The sequence below is a fragment of the Lutjanus erythropterus genome, chromosome 8, assembly GCF_056507025.1.
Source record: "Lutjanus erythropterus isolate fLutEry1 chromosome 8, fLutEry1.hap2, whole genome shotgun sequence".
NCBI classification, from domain to species: Eukaryota; Metazoa; Chordata; class Actinopteri; order Lutjaniformes; family Lutjanidae; genus Lutjanus; species Lutjanus erythropterus.
In genome coordinates this window covers 9,914,896-9,931,816 of record NC_139324.1, presented here as the reverse complement: position 1 = coordinate 9,931,816, position 16,921 = coordinate 9,914,896, and the positions used below count along the sequence as shown (strand labels likewise).

The 16,921-nt window shown below is 39.4% G+C and overlaps 3 protein-coding genes across 3 annotated transcripts; 1 reads left to right on the top strand and 2 right to left on the bottom strand.

Moving 5' to 3' along the window:
• The first annotated feature begins 611 nt into the window (after positions 1-611).
• LOC146322476 (uncharacterized) lies at positions 612-4,036 on the top strand. The gene is made up of 8 exons (XM_084724464.1): positions 612-849; positions 1,639-1,728; positions 2,013-2,092; positions 2,195-2,310; positions 2,649-2,746; positions 3,268-3,336; positions 3,424-3,482; positions 3,711-4,036. The coding sequence occupies exons 1-8, from the start codon at positions 658-660 to the stop codon at positions 3,829-3,831; spliced, it is 825 nt and encodes a 274-aa protein (XP_084580590.1). The 5' UTR covers positions 612-657; the 3' UTR covers positions 3,832-4,036.
• On the bottom strand, positions 3,890-7,423 carry asnsd1 (asparagine synthetase domain containing 1). Its single transcript, XM_084724463.1, has 3 exons — positions 6,026-7,423; positions 5,034-5,215; positions 3,890-4,307 (listed from the first exon to the last, which is right to left on the bottom strand). Exons 1-3 carry the CDS (start codon positions 7,421-7,423, stop codon positions 4,061-4,063), a joined length of 1,827 nt encoding a protein of 608 aa, XP_084580589.1. The 3' UTR covers positions 3,890-4,060.
• On the bottom strand, positions 7,345-10,219 carry asdurf (ASNSD1 upstream open reading frame). Its single transcript, XM_084724465.1, has 4 exons — positions 10,044-10,219; positions 9,736-9,789; positions 9,452-9,527; positions 7,345-7,484 (listed from the first exon to the last, which is right to left on the bottom strand). The coding sequence occupies exons 1-4, from the start codon at positions 10,101-10,103 to the stop codon at positions 7,444-7,446; spliced, it is 231 nt and encodes a 76-aa protein (XP_084580591.1). The 5' UTR covers positions 10,104-10,219; the 3' UTR covers positions 7,345-7,443.
• Positions 10,220-16,921: the final 6,702 nt, after the last annotated feature.

Below are 16,921 nucleotides of genomic sequence, written 5' to 3'. Positions count from 1 at the left end.
GTTTCAGGGAGTTACAAGATTCTGTAAATGCATCGTGAAAACAATACAGCATGTATTGATATTAGAAAATGTACTTTGTAATTTGTATTTTTGAATACTTAAGTATTTTTAAAAACATGTACTTTTGAATACTTAAGTATTTTTAAAACCAAGTACTCTAGTACTTTAACTCAAGTAAAATTGTGACTGAGCGACTTTCACTTGTAGTTGAGTAATATTTGACCAGGAGTATCTATACTTTGACTCAAGTACTGGGGTTGAGTACTTTGTCCACCACTGGTTAACACCTGTCTTATTTAACTACCTGTTTCCTATCAGTATATCTGTCGAAAAAGGTCTCTGCAGAACAAAAATAGAAATGAGAAATAAAGTGTAAGCGTCGTCTTCCAGTTGCATAGGTACGTCAAACAAAGAAAAAAGACAATCACTAGCTTTCCCCCGAAATCAGCGGAAGATGTTCTACTTTTATTTTGAAAATCCCAACCAGAAGCGCTTAAAATCCTGCGCTCTCTTCACGGTTAGCCTCGCGAGATGAGTGCAGACTTTGGCTCGAGGAATGTTCTCTAATAACTTTCTACCATCCTCTCCACTGTGAACTAGTGTGAACAGCTAACACAGCTAACAAACGTGTGGTGTTTCTGTCGGTTCTGAGTTGAAATGAAAGCCGTAATTCTCGCCGCTGGGTACGGAACCAGGCTCCAGAGGGACGTGCTGGCCGACAGCAGCGGGAGGTTCGCTCACCTGGCCGGCACGGCCAAGCCGCTGCTGCCGGTGGGACGGTGTGCTTTGATATCCCACTGGGTCCACGCTCTGACCGCCTCTGGCTGCGTGGACTGCATTTATGTTGTTGTAAGTAGTAGTGGGCACTTAGTACAGTTTTGAGGTACTTGAATTATATTTGACTGTTTTCATTTTGTGCTATTGTATAAATTCCACCACATTTGTGTGGGCAATATTATACCTGTGACTTAACTACGCTTATCTAGTAGTTTAGTTGCTTGGCTTACTAAAATTTAGAGGGATGGTTCACCCCAAAATAAAAAAAAAAAAAATGCATATTATAAACCTAAAGTGCCAGTTAATATAGATTTGGTGTGATTTGCAGAATTTTGGAGATACTGGCTATAGCAGAGCAAAGTCTTTTGAGGAATCATGACCTGGTAACTGACGATAATTCACACATCTTGTTGGGAGCAGTTCATGTGAATGCCATCTAGTTTCATTATATATAACACAACAAAACAATCTAGATGGATAGATAGCACAACAGGTCCTGTGTTTTTTTTTTATTTTGGGGGTGAACTGTCCCTTTAAAACACAAAAACGTATGATCATATTTTTTAAGATGATTCATTAACTACCCAACTGTGTATAATGCAGCTAACATGTAGTCAATGACATAATTCTACTCTTACATTCATGTATCATTAATATCCTAATCCAGTGATATGTAACACGGAGCAGTTTTCCTCTTTCTTGTTCTTTGATATTCTGAGTACATTTTGCATATAGATGTTTAAACCAATACTTGGTTTTGCAGTGGGATGATGTCATAAGTGTAGAAAAAGCCCCTTGTTCATCCCTGATGCACAAGTGTAAACCTTAACTGAGAATAAATGACACACTTCTTCTCCACAGACGAACGATCTTTATCATGCTGCATTTGAGGAGTGGGCCTCACATTTCACAAATGTCAAGATTCTCAACGATCAGACAAGAAGCAATGAGGTAAGTGCAATTTTACAATGATTGTCTTCACTATTTATCTGACATGTTTTGACCTTTGGAAAGTAGATTTTTTTAAATATAATTCTTAGGCTCACTCAACTTTTTTAGTCAGTTCAAGTCCGCTATTATGAGCATGTGCTCTGCTGAAGTGTCCATGAGCAAGTCAAGGAGATGTAGGCTTAGTACAGGCTTCTTTAGACCAGAGTGTGCAGAATTTCCTAGCATCATCATTTTCTCCTTAGTGATTAAACCTCTAAAGCAAGACTTCATTTCTTTCCCACCAGGGGCGTCTTGGTGCTGTGGCCTGTCTGCAACTTGCAGTGAAACACTTCAAGATAGAAGACCATGTCTTGGTAATTGGGGGGTAAGTGCACTGAGCTAACATTATGGACACGACCATGAGTTGTTGTTAAAGCTGTGAAATCGAGGTCTGTCACTGATACACCTCCATTTCCATCGCAAACAGCGACACCCTCTTCAAAGAAGATTTTAGCCTCAGTAAAGTAAAAGAGAAGTTTTCTGACCTCCAAGCGAAGTGTGAGGACAGCTGTCTGGTGCTCTCATACCAGTGCAAAGATGAGGGTGAGTTTTTCAACCTGAAGAAATGAGGCTTTAAAGGAGAAATATGTAAGACCCTAGCGATCAAAACTGATAAAAGCAGTCCAAATAGTGAGGTGCCTTAGATGGTATATTAAATAGGTTGAAGACCTATTTAATATACAATTTATGGTTGAAGTTTTTTCCTTCCCCTTAATCTCTGATGACATATTGTCATTTTATGACTTATAACAGTAAATATATTACATATTTCTCTTTATGTTTGACCTTATGTAAGCTGAGATGGAAAGAGTGAATCTCAGGCTTCACTGTCAACATTACTCTTACTCATGAATAGTTCAGTATTGTGTGTCTGTGTGCAGAAACTTGTAAATACGGGATCTTGGAAGTAGACAGTGATCTTCATGTCGTCTGTATGAAGGAGAAACCTCTTCCTACTGAGACGAAGTCAAGGAGAGCAGTAAGTCCAACACAGCCTGTCAATAATGCCTGTCTGCATAGATACTTATGCATAGTAGAATAAGAGGGATTTGCTGTTTATAAACTCAACAGAAAGATAGTTGATTGTTGAGTGTCATTCCCAGGATGTCAAAAACTGACATTTTGGGTACATAACACATCCTGAGCAAAGCAAAATATGAAAAGAAGAAGGTATGGGCAGAGGGCAGGGTCTCTGCAGATAAACACACTCATCAACAGTGATGAGAGAGAGAGGGATTATTTTCATGAGTGTACATTTTTTAGGCAAATCCTGTGTCAAATTTATTTGATTTAAAAAATATATATATTTCCGACATTCCTCCTTCTACCACTAAAGGGAGCTCACGTACCACAGTTTGAGAGTCTAGGAAATAGATGACATGTTGTTTCTATACTCATAGTCATATTGATGTACATCAGCATGTTAAGGTTACTAGCATGACACCCAACATACACAGTGTGAGTGTCAAACTTTCAACCAATAATCTCATTGTTTTTCAGTGTCCCTGTTTCTATGTGTTTTCAAAGAAAAGCCTTCCTCTGTTGGACACATTCATTGAAGAAAAGAAGGTACATTGAATAAACAAAATTACCTCATGTGATGTGAACAATGTGTTTCTTGAGTTCACCATCATGCACATCTTTTTATTTCCACAGGAGGCTCCTATTGATGAGAAAGATGCACCAGGAAATTTTGTGTCCTGGCTCATTCCAAGGTAATTCCTGCTGGCACAAGTCCTGGTTTTTACTCAGCAGTGTTGTCTGAATTATTTTGTCATTTTTGTGACGGGCAGCTGGTCTTCATTTCTGTATGATATGGATTAATTTGGGTGTCTCTTGTAATATTCTTCTTAAAGGGATGTAGATGCTTGGTTAAAACTAACAGTTTTCAAATCAATTTGATAGTATATTTCTTAATAAATTTTGTTTTGTTTTTCTTTCAGGAAGCCTGTTTACGTTCATGAGATTTCTGGACGTTTCGATGTTGGAAACTTGCCTTCCTATATTGAATGTGACCTTTACTTCAGAGAAAAACTTAAAGAAGTCGAGTCTTACATGGTTTAGACGACACAGAAACTGAAAAAAAACACCATATTTATTGTGCCATGTTAAAAAAGTATCCAAGATGAGTAGGAAAAAAAATCAAATGTGAAATCTTTGCCAACTTCAAGAATCTTTAACAGCAAATCAAGGATTTTACCTGTAAATATGACTTTAAATATAATTGTATGTACTTTTATTACTTTCTATTAAAATGATTTTATATTCATTTCTTTACAACCAAAGTGTCTGTCTACCCAGTGAGGAGTCTTGTGCATTTGTCAGAGGCTTTTTCACATTTGTTCTCCATCTTTGCGATGCGGGAGCCAAACTGCATGGCTCTCTTGGGCAGGACGGCTGATTGGCCGAGGCCCAGCTGCTTCGCCGCCAGTCTCAGGAGGAGTTTCTCCCCCACTCCTCGAGGAAGTGACAGATCTGCCTTCTCCCACACGGGCAGAGAATTCAGGTGGCTCACCACGTCCTCGTCCAAGTAGGGAAACCTGCAGGTGCCAAAGTTAGATTTGTTAGACTCTAACCTGAACAGTGGAGGTGAATGGACTTAAATCTGTGGCGTTCACAGCTTTGAAATTAAGCATTTCCATGGTTATTCAACACATGCACCATAGCTGTGAAGAGCCTTAATATAAATACTGATTGTCTGACTGGGATTGAAAGTTAAATATGTTATCACAACAACTGACAGTTAATATCTTTTAACCTCAGAAGGGAAAATTTGATTCCTGAAACTTAATTTTAACTACTTTCTCTGTCCCAGTAGCAGTGACAGATATTGGTACAGTTATCTGGTATTTTCAGACAACAGGTATCAGCTGATGCTTGTGCTAATGAGGCCGATAAAGAAAAATTGTCTGCAAACATCTGCATCACGTTGTTCCAGACCTGTGAATCTGCCCATTCCACTGATTCTCTGACTGATTCTCTAGAAGTGGAACAAGCTGCCAACTCAGTTTGATATCAGTCTAACATCTGCAGGCAGCCTTGTCAGGGTGGCTGCTGTGGAACGATATTAACACTACTCCATTGTCAGTTTTGGAAAGGTGGTGGAAAAGATAGTTTGGAGCCTTGTACTAAAACTCAGTCCTCCTGCCGTAAACATTTGTCTAAATGTCCTCAGTCACCAATGTCTTCTAAATAAACACGTTTTTTACACTTACGACTATTGCACAGACAAAATAATCAATCAAATTAGGGTCTACCACACTTACCTCGCCTCTTTCCCATGGTCCCCTATCACTCTGTCATCTCTGCCCAAATTCCTGGAAGAGATCCTGCCCAGCTCCATGGCCAGTTCCTGGATCAGCCCCTCGTGTCCAGACTTGGTAAAGCGGACTCTGTGTCTGGAGTAACCTGCTAGCTGCTCATCTGCTCCGATTCCTGTCAAAATGACCTGCAGGCACCAAGTAGGAGCACAGAAAAGTACGTCAACGTGGTAGCTGGGGATTATGAAAAAATTCTTAGTTGCCCATTATTTTTGTTTTATTAACAGTGGGGTTGCAAATTCTGTGCATTTTCCTTAATCAGTAGTTGAAAACAAACAATCAAATAATCAGTAATAATATAAGACACAAAACATCTTTTTCTCATTTAAGTTTTTTTTTTTTTTTTTTTTTAATGTGACCAAGTGAATAGTGACCGGTTTTCAAACTGAAACAAACATAAAATGTCTCCATACAGCTTGTCTGGTGTAACTCACGTCTCCTAAAGCCCCAACATGCCAAGTTGACTTGGACTACACCAGGCATGCATTACGGAGGCAATTTATGTTTTTTTCTGTTTGAAAAGTGGTCACCATTCAGTTCAACTGTATGGGAGATTGTGCAATGCTGTTTTCTTGTGGACTAAAAAAATAAACCTAACCTTCAATTGTCATGAGGGTGAGTAGATAATGACTGAATTTTTATTTTTGGGCAAACTATCTCTTTATTATATGAAGCGAGTGTAGTTACTGCCATTTCTGGCTAACAAGGCAGACCAAACCAATCATGAGAAAACCTGCGAATTCCAGAGAGTTGGTACTGATTAATCATGAACTGACTTATTATTTTGCCAACAGTAATGACCTTACTCTTAATCTCTCAGCACTCAGCTCATGTTAACAGCCGAGGGGACAGTTGAATCAAATCCTCTGCACTGCTGGAAAAAAAAGGTTAAATAAAGCTCAAAGCCTTTGTCCCTGGAAAGTCTGTTTGTACTTCACCTTTGCTGATGATGTGAAGGGCCTCTGGTCACCGTCCTCCGTGATGAACCCTGTCCCTCTTGCTGCGAACCACACAGCACATCCAATGCTGTCATCAAGCACCGTGTCCAGCGGGTGCACCAGGTGACAAATGCGCTCCTCGCGCATTTTCTGCAGCTCCTCCTGTGCCACGTTGATTTCAACAAAATTCCATCTTCTTTCAGGATTCAAGTCTTGTAATTCCTTGAGGCCAGCTTTTCCAGTAATTCTGTCTGGAACATCAAAGGGGCTGAATGTTTGGGAATCTGCTACATCAGTTTTATCAGGCTTATTTTTGGGTTTTTTGGGTTTCTTTGCAGGCTCTTTCAGCTTCTTTGGCTCCTGTAATTTAAAGGCTACATTGAGAAGGTCTACTGGTTGGTGGGCAGGTATGTGACGGTCAGCTAAGGCGGCCAGGATCATTGAATCAATACCTCCTGAAAACAGTACAGCAACACTAGCCTGGTCATGAGTAGGAGGGGAACTGTCTTGTACCCTGACAGGCAGAGACTGAACACGCCGCCTGACGGCCTCACTGAGAACATCAATGAGACGGTTCACCTCTTCAGTTTTCTCTTTCATTGCCAGCAGCTGCTCCAGATCCTTAACACATGAGTTTGGGTGAGTTTCCTTCTCATTTAATGACTGTGGGATGGATTTATTAAGGGGGCACACAGGTGAGGTGAGGACAAGGCCTGACTGGTTCATTACAGCGGTGCAGCCACTGGGGACACACTCCAGTATAGTTTCACTGCAGCTCGAGAGAAGATCGTCTCCTCGATGAGCCCACGGATAAACCTCAAATGTCACAGAGCCGGCTTCTGCCACTGCTTTCAAGTCAATCCTGTACACACCAGCTGCTGGGACTTCTTGCCAAGTTGACTGATCAGGTCCAGAGATACGGGCTGCCACAGAAGCCAGGGTCAAGGCGTTGACATCTGCATCAAATTTCCACAACAAACTCCGCCTACCAAAGAAATCTCTGCCAAACCAGAGGCAATCCACAGCCTTTTGGTAGTAAACAAACCCCCACGGCCCCTGTATAGTGGACAGAATGGACAAAATCTCTGAAGGGCTGCTGCAGGATGAGAGCCGCTGAGAGACGACAGTAGTGTCATTTTCCTCTGGCATCACTGGGAGACCTCCGAAAACCTCCCCATTCCACTCCAGGACATTACCAGTGTTGTCTTGGACAGGCTGAGGGGTAAGAAGACCTCTCATGTGAAGGACATGGGCAGAGAATAGGCACTGATAGCCGGGACCTCTAACAGTTAGATCCTGGCTCAGGTTGGGCCCTCTTCTCTTCAAATGGTCATGAACCGTTTTGTCCCGCTCAAACTGAGAGGGGGACAGACTCAACAGACAAAAGATGCCGCACATTGTTGAGGTGAAGGTCAGTCTCACATGTCCTGCAGCTCCTTTTTCATGTTATCCAGTTCCTCTGGAGACAGAAAATATCATTTGTTATATTCATCCTCTGCATGATGCTGCATGATCAAATTTTACTTGTACTGTAACTAATTAATGAGAAACCAATACCAGATAGGTCAAAAGGACAGTTGATCCCAGAATCAACTTACTTATAGTGATATTTATCATCTAGATCATCTGTCTGTCCTCTCTTGAATAATGCAGAGCCTGTTGTGAGAAGTTTTAAGCAGGAACTATTTTCTTTCGACCACACCAACCATATCACAGCCCAGAAGGAAGTGTGCATCTACTCATGGATGAGAGGAGGAGGCCATTAATGTTGACATCACACTATCATGAGCATAAACCACTTGTCCATGAGTAGATGCATGTTTCCATCAAACTGGTTCAGGGGGAGGCTCAGAGAAAGGAAGTAAACAATATTACATTAATTATTACATTAGTTATCAAAGGGAGATCACAGCAAATAAGCTAAATGTGTGTGATCTCATTAAATAGATACGTCATTGGAGATTTACTGTTTTTTCTACTTCTACATAGTCATAAACTAATAAATGCCTTTGGATAGACCTTCTGACGTATCTGGTGTAGTCTGTTATAAGTTATGGAAAAGAACAATATTAGACTATTTTGGCTCAACTGCTGAGTGTCTATTGGGATTAAATATAACAAACTCATGATCACATAGATATCCTATAAAGATGCTGGTAGCAGAGAAAGACATACTGACTGGTTTTTCCAAATGTGCACATTAGTTAATTTGCTCTTGGTCTCCAAATATCATTATTGACATTGCATCTCACATAAGCTCCAATATAACTAACACTTAAGTCTGCAGCAAAGATTGTTTTTATGTAAGGGATAATGAGCAGTGAGTGTGTTAAAGTATAATTGTTACTATGAAATACATCCCAACAGGATACTGCAGGACCCCAATGCAAAGGTTACTTACAAAAAATATTTGGCACACATTATTTTGCAAAAGTGACCTGCTCATTGGACAGTATCCTGCTTGTCACATGGTTATGTACCAAGAAAATTCAATAATCTGACACAAAATATTAATTTTAAAATGATTTTTGATTTAACAATGATTTCATTTTTCCCCCAATGGGTTTATGATCAGAAATAACAGACCTTCAAATGCTGTAATTGGCCAATAAAGCCATGTTATAAAGTGATGTAATGTCCCTTTATTCTTTTTTAGTTTCCTTGCAGACATCCTGGAATTGAGCGAAACTGAGCGAGTAAAGTGAGGGTGGCCTTGTTCCAAGCTTTGTCTGAGGCGAGGCTCAGACTTTGAAAACCCAGAAAGAATACAGGATTTAAGCCCCTGATCAAAGTGCTTGAACTCTGCTTTAATGTGCCTTCATATGTGCGTGTTAGTCAGTCTGCTTTGCTGCTCTGTATAAATGAGCACAAGTTCAGGAATTACTAACGGGTCAGAGTTTCACAATGAAGGATTACTGACATTTTTCTTTCTATTTACATGTCAGTATTTGATTGTCATAACTGTTACAGAAAGAATCACAGACAATGAACAACTGTTGAATGTTTTTTGTTTGTTTTTTTTAATCTGAATAAATGACACAAATGCTATTTCCTACTTTGTTTGTCTTCCCTGCTGTACTGACAATGTACCACTCCATACTAAAACTGAAGTACATGCTGAACCATGGATTTTGTGTGCTGTTCCACCCCTATGAAGGCAACATTGCTTTTGCTTTTTCAAATGTATTTTCTGGCGTTTTGAGCACCACAAGTTGAGTGTGATCTAATTCAGTTATATTACAGAGAGGGCTGACATCCCTACGGCTGATATCTCCAAAACGCTGCAGCTCACACCAAAACTATCCAGACGGATAAACAGCAGTACAGGTAAGATGAGAACAGATATTTTTGATTTTTTTGGGGGTGAACTAGCGCTTTAACTTTTACAATGCATTTCTTCACTTACGTTTATATTTCTCAACTTACTTTTGCATGAACTCAGTGTCTGACCTCTGTCTGCTAAGAAGAATATGTTACTGTTCCTCTGCTGGATGTAGACTTTCTGGAGAAAAATAAGGTACAAAAGTGCATTAATAAATATTAAAATACACGTATGTTCCTGAGGAAAAGAAAAGCACAAAAGTTTGACAGATTTCTTTAGAGTAATGTTAAATTAAGTGGTCCCTATTCACAGATGCAGGGATCATAATTATATTTAAATAAACGAATAAACAAATGTATCGATGTTAGGCAGACTTTGGCTGTCTCACCCTGTTTTTCTTCAGATTGGAGAGCTCGTCCACTACAACCTTCTGCTCCTTGACCTGAAAGGCAACACGAGTTATTTCACTCACCTGAGAAAATGGACATTTTTCAGGCAAATATCAAAGAGGTTCATTCCAATACATGAATTGCAATTATTTGAAGTTCCTAAGAGATAAATAGTCCGTGGGAAAGAGAGCCAGTATATTTAAAAAATAAACGTAGCTGTATTTATACCCAACATGCACATATGCTACATGTTGAAAAGCTAATATGCATGACATTAGCAACATGTTGTGGCTAAAGCTAACGCTACCTTTTTGTTCAGTTCCTCCTTAAGTGCAGACTGTCCTTCAAAATTATCGTTAGAAGACATGTTGGTCAAAATAAACGTAAACAGACGCAGTTAAGAGTTTATATTAATGTAGTGAAAGCTATCTTGCCTCACTGTAAACACATGTTGAGCAGCTTTAAAAGCTTTTCCGGTTGCGGAAGTCTCAACAGTTTGGACTTTGCTGCCCCCTGCAGGTGGGCGGTGACACACACACATTATTTTTACTCTTCTGTTAGAAATTCTGCATGTAAAACGATTCCCATTTCCTCCAGTTTGAAACATAAACTAAAAGAGTAGTAGAGAGTAGCAGGAGGACAGTATTCAGATCCTTCACTTAAGTAAAAGTACTAATACTACACTGTCAATACTCCACAACAAGTGAAAGTCCAGTGTTGTTTGTCAGATAACCACAATAGAAAAAAAATATTCACTAAATTTGTGTTATCCTCAACATTTTCAATGAATATGTATTTGTGCATAAATTATATAATAATGTTTAATATTTTTTACTATATCTATAATACTGCTGTGCTGATGTGTATGTTGCATTTTACCACTGTAGATTTTTAAGGTTGAGCTAATTTTAGCTATTTTATACAACCCCAAATCCAAAGTAATTGGGACACTGTGAAAAAGTAATTAAAAACAGAATCCAATGATTTGCAAATCCTTTTCAAACTATATTCAGATGAATACATCACAGACAAGAATACATCAGAGACAAGATCTTTAATTTTCAGAGACAAACTTTAATGTTTTTGTTAATATACACACATTCTGAATTTGCATTCTGTTTACTTGCATATTAAACAGCACCCCAACTCTTTTTGGAATCAGGGTTCCAAACTGCTGGGTTGTTTAATCTACAAAAATGCATTATATTCTATAAGACCAAAATATGTTTGTACCATTGCTGTCCTGTGAGAACGACAAAACTAAAGTCAACTTTTCATGGTGCCAGAAAAATAGTTTTCAGCTTTGTGATGATGGATTTTCCAGCTGATCCAAGAGGGTTTTTAAAACGGGTTCAGGGGGTTTATTTAGTTTAAGAAGTAGGAGATTTTCCAAAGCCATAAATGAACATTTGATCCTTAGGTTTCTCACAAACATTCAAAATGGCGTCTGTTTTTTTCCTGTTCAGAGTCATGATGGAAGGTGAAATGGATGTTATCCCAGAATGCATTGGGCAAGGCAAGGTACACCATGGGCAGATCACTAGTCTGTCACAGAGCAACCACACATTGTAGAGAGATTCATACATTCACATTTACATCAAGAACTACTCCTGCATGTCTTTAGCTGAGGCAGAAACACACCAGGACCCTCCTGCTGTGACTGTGCTAACTGAGTGACCATGTTTCTTGTACAGCAAGCCTCCAGTAAATAACATACGGCCTGTTCCAGTCAGTTCAAGTCATATGAATTTAGTCCCTCTGTTGCTGTTTCCACCAAGATGAAATACTGATTCAGATGATGAGAGAAATAAGGAAATCCTGTGGTCACAGGAATATCACAAGGCATTGCAGGAGCAAAAATCTGTAATCAGCTGCAGAGATCACTGATGAAATTTAATCACTTCAAATTCTTTAATGCACTGACACACACACTTAAACAATATTTTGTTCTTAATTGGCTACATTGTTTTATTATTCTCTCCATTATAGGAGATATGGACAATATATTAAAGTGGTAAATCAGAGGCATAGACTACAATAAATAGTGGATGGCATGTCCATGATGTTTGGCAGTGCCTGACACGACTAATCTGAAAATGGGCAAAGAGGTGGCGCCTGGGTGGAACTGAGGTGGCTGAATGAAGTCGCTACCTAGCAGCTAGCCATTTGAGATGATACCCACCTGTCAATCAATGTGGCCACACCCTTAATTATGCATAACATTAAGCCTTAATATAATTTAAATGGTTGAGTTATATAAACGGGGAAATTAGCTATAGAGACCAAAACATTTTTTTCTCCAGGCTGCAGGCATGTTTATTTCTGTTTTTTTGTTTTTTTGTTTTTTTCTCTAAAGCTGGATATTTTATGCCACATTGGCTTCACTTTTCAGCATTGGAGGTTGCTGTTTCATCAGTAGCCTTTATTTTTGCATGTCTACAGCTGTACTTATGCACAGCAGTGTTTTGAGCTGAATGCTAATGTCAGCATGCTAACATGTTCACAATGCTAACACACTGTTGCTAAGCAGGTATAATGTTTACCATGTTAACCATCTTAGTTATGCTAGCATTTGCTAATTAGCACTAAAATACAAAGTAGAGCTGAAGCTGATGTTAGTTTTACTGAGTTAGCATTAAATAACTAATTAAACCAACAAGTTATCAGAAAAATTAACACTTGAACAAACATCAGTTTGATAACAACTACCCAAAATGACAGACAGCATCTCTGAGAAAAAAAATTGTCTGATGGGTTCTTTGATTTTTTTAGTTTGGCCCATGTCCAGTCTACTAAAATGGAGACAGCAGAATTTTTGACCAATACTGCAGCCAGCCACCAGGGGGTGATCGAGATGATTTGGTTTCACTATTGGGGAGCTGTCATGTAAGCCAAAGTAGAAGTGTCAAAATCTGCAGTTCCTCAAATGCCACTTGAGGCTGGCTCCAAAAGCAAGTCAATCCCCATAAACACATGTTTACAGCCTGGAACAAAGAACTGTTTTGGTCTCTATAGTTAGTTTCCCCATTTATGGCAAATGTATGGAGGCTGAATTTTTATTTTATGCATAATTTATGCATAATTAATGAGTCACAGGTGGCCACCATCACAGGTGGCTAGTTGCTCAGTTGCCGCTTCATTTGGCCACCTCAGCTCGTCGTATGATCCCACTTTTTGGCCAGTTTTGGATTAGCCAGGAGTTAGCGGAGTCAGGCACTGCCAAGATAGCGACAGCCAGAGCAATAACACTGTGAGCTTTATGTTAGCTCTTCAGAGGCCTATGGGTAACATCACAGAGGCTCTGTCCACTATTTGATATACTGTCCATGATGTGGAGAAAAGTGACGGACTGCCTGATCATTCACTCAGCATGCAGGGATCCAAACCAGCACCTCACATGTGCTGCCATTACAAAGAGATATCTCTGCTGACCCGAGATTCATTGACTTGGCAGCAGTCAACAAATGTAATGAGAAATTGCCCTGGATGACACAAATGTTGATCCAGCAATCGGTCAATCACCTTTCAAATCTGCTGCATGACAAACACACCTGTCTCAAGTCTCACGTTGGTTCGCTGCCCACTGTGCTGCAATGTTATATTGATCCGAAACAGCTGTCAGATGTTTACTGCTTCATTCCCTGGAATGGACAGTGACCTTTGATGTTTATCATCCTCTGGCGGAGCTGCCAGGCACATGCCAAAGTCTTAGCTTCCAGGCCGCTGAAGATATCCACAGAAACAATAAGACCGCAACACTGTTATGTTCCAAAAATGGGTATAGGTAATAATTATAATCATTGTTTCTGGTGTCTTTGGGTCACTGAGATGGTTGGTGTTGGTGGCTGGACTTTGGGAGACCTCAGCCTCAGTTATTGCAGCTACATAACAATGAAATTGCTAAACCAAGGGAGTTGTACTATAATACCTTTTAGCTCCATTGCAACAAGGTAAAGGGCTCAGCACAAAAAAGAACAGAAGCCCTGCATGAAAAAGAGATGAATAATCTGATCCAGTCCACGTACACCATCCTTCAGGTGAGATTTCACATCCTCCCTTCCCTATCCCGTCTTTAGCTGCGGCTTGTGAGCGTCTGACAACTTACGGCCGCAGGAGGCAAGTCATTCTCATATTTTTGTCCCGTAGTACAAATTTAGCCGATGTAAACACAGCTTGTTGTTCCACAGCCGGGCTGTAAAGGGATCCCGTTCAGGGGCAGACATACCTGCAGGTCACATGGCCGCAGAATGACACAGCAGCCGTCTGACCACTGATGACAGGTACCTGAGCCTGGCTGACACACCGGCCCACTAATAGTGTGGCTGTTAATCTGTTTGTACCAGCTCAATGTGTGCAGACTTTCAAACGGCTAAGAGCTCTCTGTGATCCTTGAATAGATCACAAAGGGAAAGAAGTGCTTATTGTCATCACTTGGCTCAAAATATGTGCTTATCTTCCTTGTTAGTGTCAGTTTCGCTCCCTCATGTGATGAGATGGCACAGAGTAGACCGACACATTACTCTGGGCAGAAATTAGTCCTTTGTGTATTTTTTTAACTTCTACATGTCTAAAAATATGTATTAGTAGCCCAGCAGCAGTATGTTTTCACATATATTCATAGTAATACATGCTAAAATATAGTGATTGTAGATAATGTAGATAATGACTTAATTACGCAACCACCCCAAGTGCTGGTTGGCTGTTATACTTTTTATTGAAAAGTCGTTTTTGAGAAAAACCACTATGCATTGCTGCATGACAGCGTCCTCATATGGGCAGCGTGGGGCATAGTGATGAACACTTTCACCTCACAGCGAGATCAAATCCCACTTCAGGAAGAGCCTTTCTGTGGAGTTTGCATGTTCTCCCCATGCTTCTGTGGGTTTCCTCCAGGTGCTCCAGTTCCCCCCACCATGCATGCTATGTCATGTCTCCTGTCAGCACCCCTGAGCAAGGTGTTAGCTTACATCTGGAGTTGGTCTCCAGGCAGTGTGCAGGATGGGTTAAATGTAAAGACTGAATCTCACTGTACATTGAATTTGTATGTATGAATTTGTATGACTGTATATGTGACAACAGAGAAGACCAAAAAGGGAATACAAGTGTTTCTCAACATGTGAGCCTGGAGCCTTCAGGCCGTACAAAAAGATAATAATTTGACACAAAATGTTAATTTTAAAATGATTTTAGTGATTTAACGATGATTTTACTGTTCCTCTATGAGTCTATGACCAAAACAGTGTCCATAGCAATGGTCTGTTCTTCATAATTAAGAATTATTGTTATAACTTGTTTCTTAATTCTCAATTCTTATATTGATTTTAGGTTGCCAGCTTTACATCTGGCCAGAGACTTTGGATGAAAACTAGCCTTGTGGCTAATTCTGGCATATTTACAGTAATGTTTATTAACATGCACTGTCCCTGAGAAATAAATTAATAACAAAGTCATGTAAAAACGTCAGAAGATAAATAGTACACTGTTATTACAAAAAGCTTTAGTTTAAGTATGCATATTGTAATAACATGAAAGTATCTAATATTATATATGAATACTGCTTTTATCTATTGCAATTAATTTAATGACAGGAAGAGAAAGAAGAAGAAAAGAGAATATATCTACTTCACTTTTTAAAACACAAGTTGTTTAATGCATTTTGGAAATTTAATTCACTTACATTTTAGTAATACATCTGTATATGTATGTTATGTGTATATACATATGTGTATATACATATGTGTGTGTGTGTGTGTGTGTGTGTGTGTGTGTGTGTGTGTGTGTGTGTGTGTGTGTGTGTGTGTGTAAAAGCAGCACAAGCTTTCCACACTCCGCCTGTTAGAATTGTAATTATTTCTTAAAACACTGGGGATTGGGTTCTAAATCAAACTCATCTTTCACAGCGTGTTAGAACAGGGCTGGATGTAATAATAAATGTTTACTGAATCAACACTGCTGCAACAGAAGGCTTTCACAAAGAATCAAGAGGCTCTGCTTCAGTGCACGTCATTTGGGGGATCAGGCCAAAGTTTGTTGCCACATGTTGGTTTTTCAGCGACTTCGTGCTTTGTGTGTGCTCTAAAGGGAGGCATCTCAGCGAGCACATTTTTGGTGTCATACTTCATCTTTCAAAGTGCTGTTAGGAAATAAAAACAGGAACAGACAGCAGAGAAAGAAGAAATTAGATGAAATGCAGCACACTTTAATGCATGTGTTATGTTATATTTTACACTAAAAGGGTGGTCCAATGAAAAGCCAAAACACTGAGGGTCTCACTCAGGTGATAACAGCCTTTTATAGTCTACTGTGCACCCAGATATAGTTCAAAGAAACTTATTAGCCGTGTGCTCACTGAGCCAGTGTTTACTAGTTTTTATGGATGTGCGCCCTCACCCATGAAGCCTGTAATTATACCTGTGATTCTCCTCTGTTGACATAGCTGGACAAATGCAAGTCATCCAAAAGTGTGATTTGTACACATTTTTTCTTTGTTCACTGCCAAGCTCTATTACAACAGACCTCTTGGAAAACAGCCTCACCAGGTCAGTGTGACGGCAGCCTCTCCACTAACAAAATGTTAAAAACTTTAGCTTTAATTTGTGTAGTAAGGCAGCATCAAATGCAGAGGCAAGTTCAGTTAATCTTTAACTTTAAAGAAACCTCTCTGTTCTCTTTTGCTGTTTGCTTACTTAAGTACCTCTCATATGCAGTTTATAGCCTATATAAACAGAAAGTGCAGCATGTAATTAAATGATAATGATATTATAGATATGGTGTGAAACATCTAAACATATCTCTATTTAAAGTGAAACTGTTTTATTGCTCCGAATTAAATGAATAAGTCCCTACTGATTCTGATAACAACATAGTTTAATTAGTGATGCAATTTTGGTGTAAATTACAAACAATTTTCTTGTAGCAGTACTGTTCTGCACCACATTTAGTTAACAGCCTCAGTTACTAGTTGTTTATATGTTATAAAATATAAGTAAACTACTTTAGAGCATAATGTAGTTACAGTTAGCTTCATCTTGACCAACTACAATAGCAAATGCCATTTAATGCATCAGTACAATTTTGAATGCAGGATAAATAATGAAGTGTTTTTTACATTATGGAGTTGTAGTGGAAGAAACCAGTGCACAGAGTAAGCAAATGACAAAGGCAGGCCTCTGGCCTATTTGAAAT

What these genes read in the sequence shown, in the direction of transcription:
- LOC146322476 (XM_084724464.1), top strand. Translation starts at nt 658, where the DNA reads ATGAAAGCCGTAATTCTCGCCGCTGGGTACGGAACCAGGCTCCAGAGG. An exon ending in TGGACTGCATTTATGTTGTT is followed by an intron (nt 850 to 1,638) that starts GTAAGTAGTAGT and finishes TCTTCTCCACAG; the next exon opens with ACGAACGATCTTTATCATGC. An exon ending in ATACCAGTGCAAAGATGAGG is followed by an intron (nt 2,311 to 2,648) that starts GTGAGTTTTTCA and finishes GTCTGTGTGCAG; the next exon opens with AAACTTGTAAATACGGGATC.
- asnsd1 (XM_084724463.1), bottom strand. Translation starts at nt 7,423, where the DNA reads ATGTGCGGCATCTTTTGTCTGTTGAGTCTGTCCCCCTCTCAGTTTGAG. An exon ending in CCTTCACATCATCAGCAAAG is followed by an intron (nt 5,216 to 6,025) that starts GTGAAGTACAAA and finishes TGGTGCCTGCAG; the next exon opens with GTCATTTTGACAGGAATCGG. An exon ending in GACCATGGGAAAGAGGCGAG is followed by an intron (nt 4,308 to 5,033) that starts GTAAGTGTGGTA and finishes TGGCACCTGCAG; the next exon opens with GTTTCCCTACTTGGACGAGG.
- asdurf (XM_084724465.1), bottom strand. Translation starts at nt 10,103, where the DNA reads ATGTCTTCTAACGATAATTTTGAAGGACAGTCTGCACTTAAGGAGGAA. An exon ending in AGGAGGAACTGAACAAAAAG is followed by an intron (nt 9,790 to 10,043) that starts GTAGCGTTAGCT and finishes GTTGCCTTTCAG; the next exon opens with GTCAAGGAGCAGAAGGTTGT. An exon ending in CCAATCTGAAGAAAAACAGG is followed by an intron (nt 9,528 to 9,735) that starts GTGAGACAGCCA and finishes ATTTTTCTCCAG; the next exon opens with AAAGTCTACATCCAGCAGAG.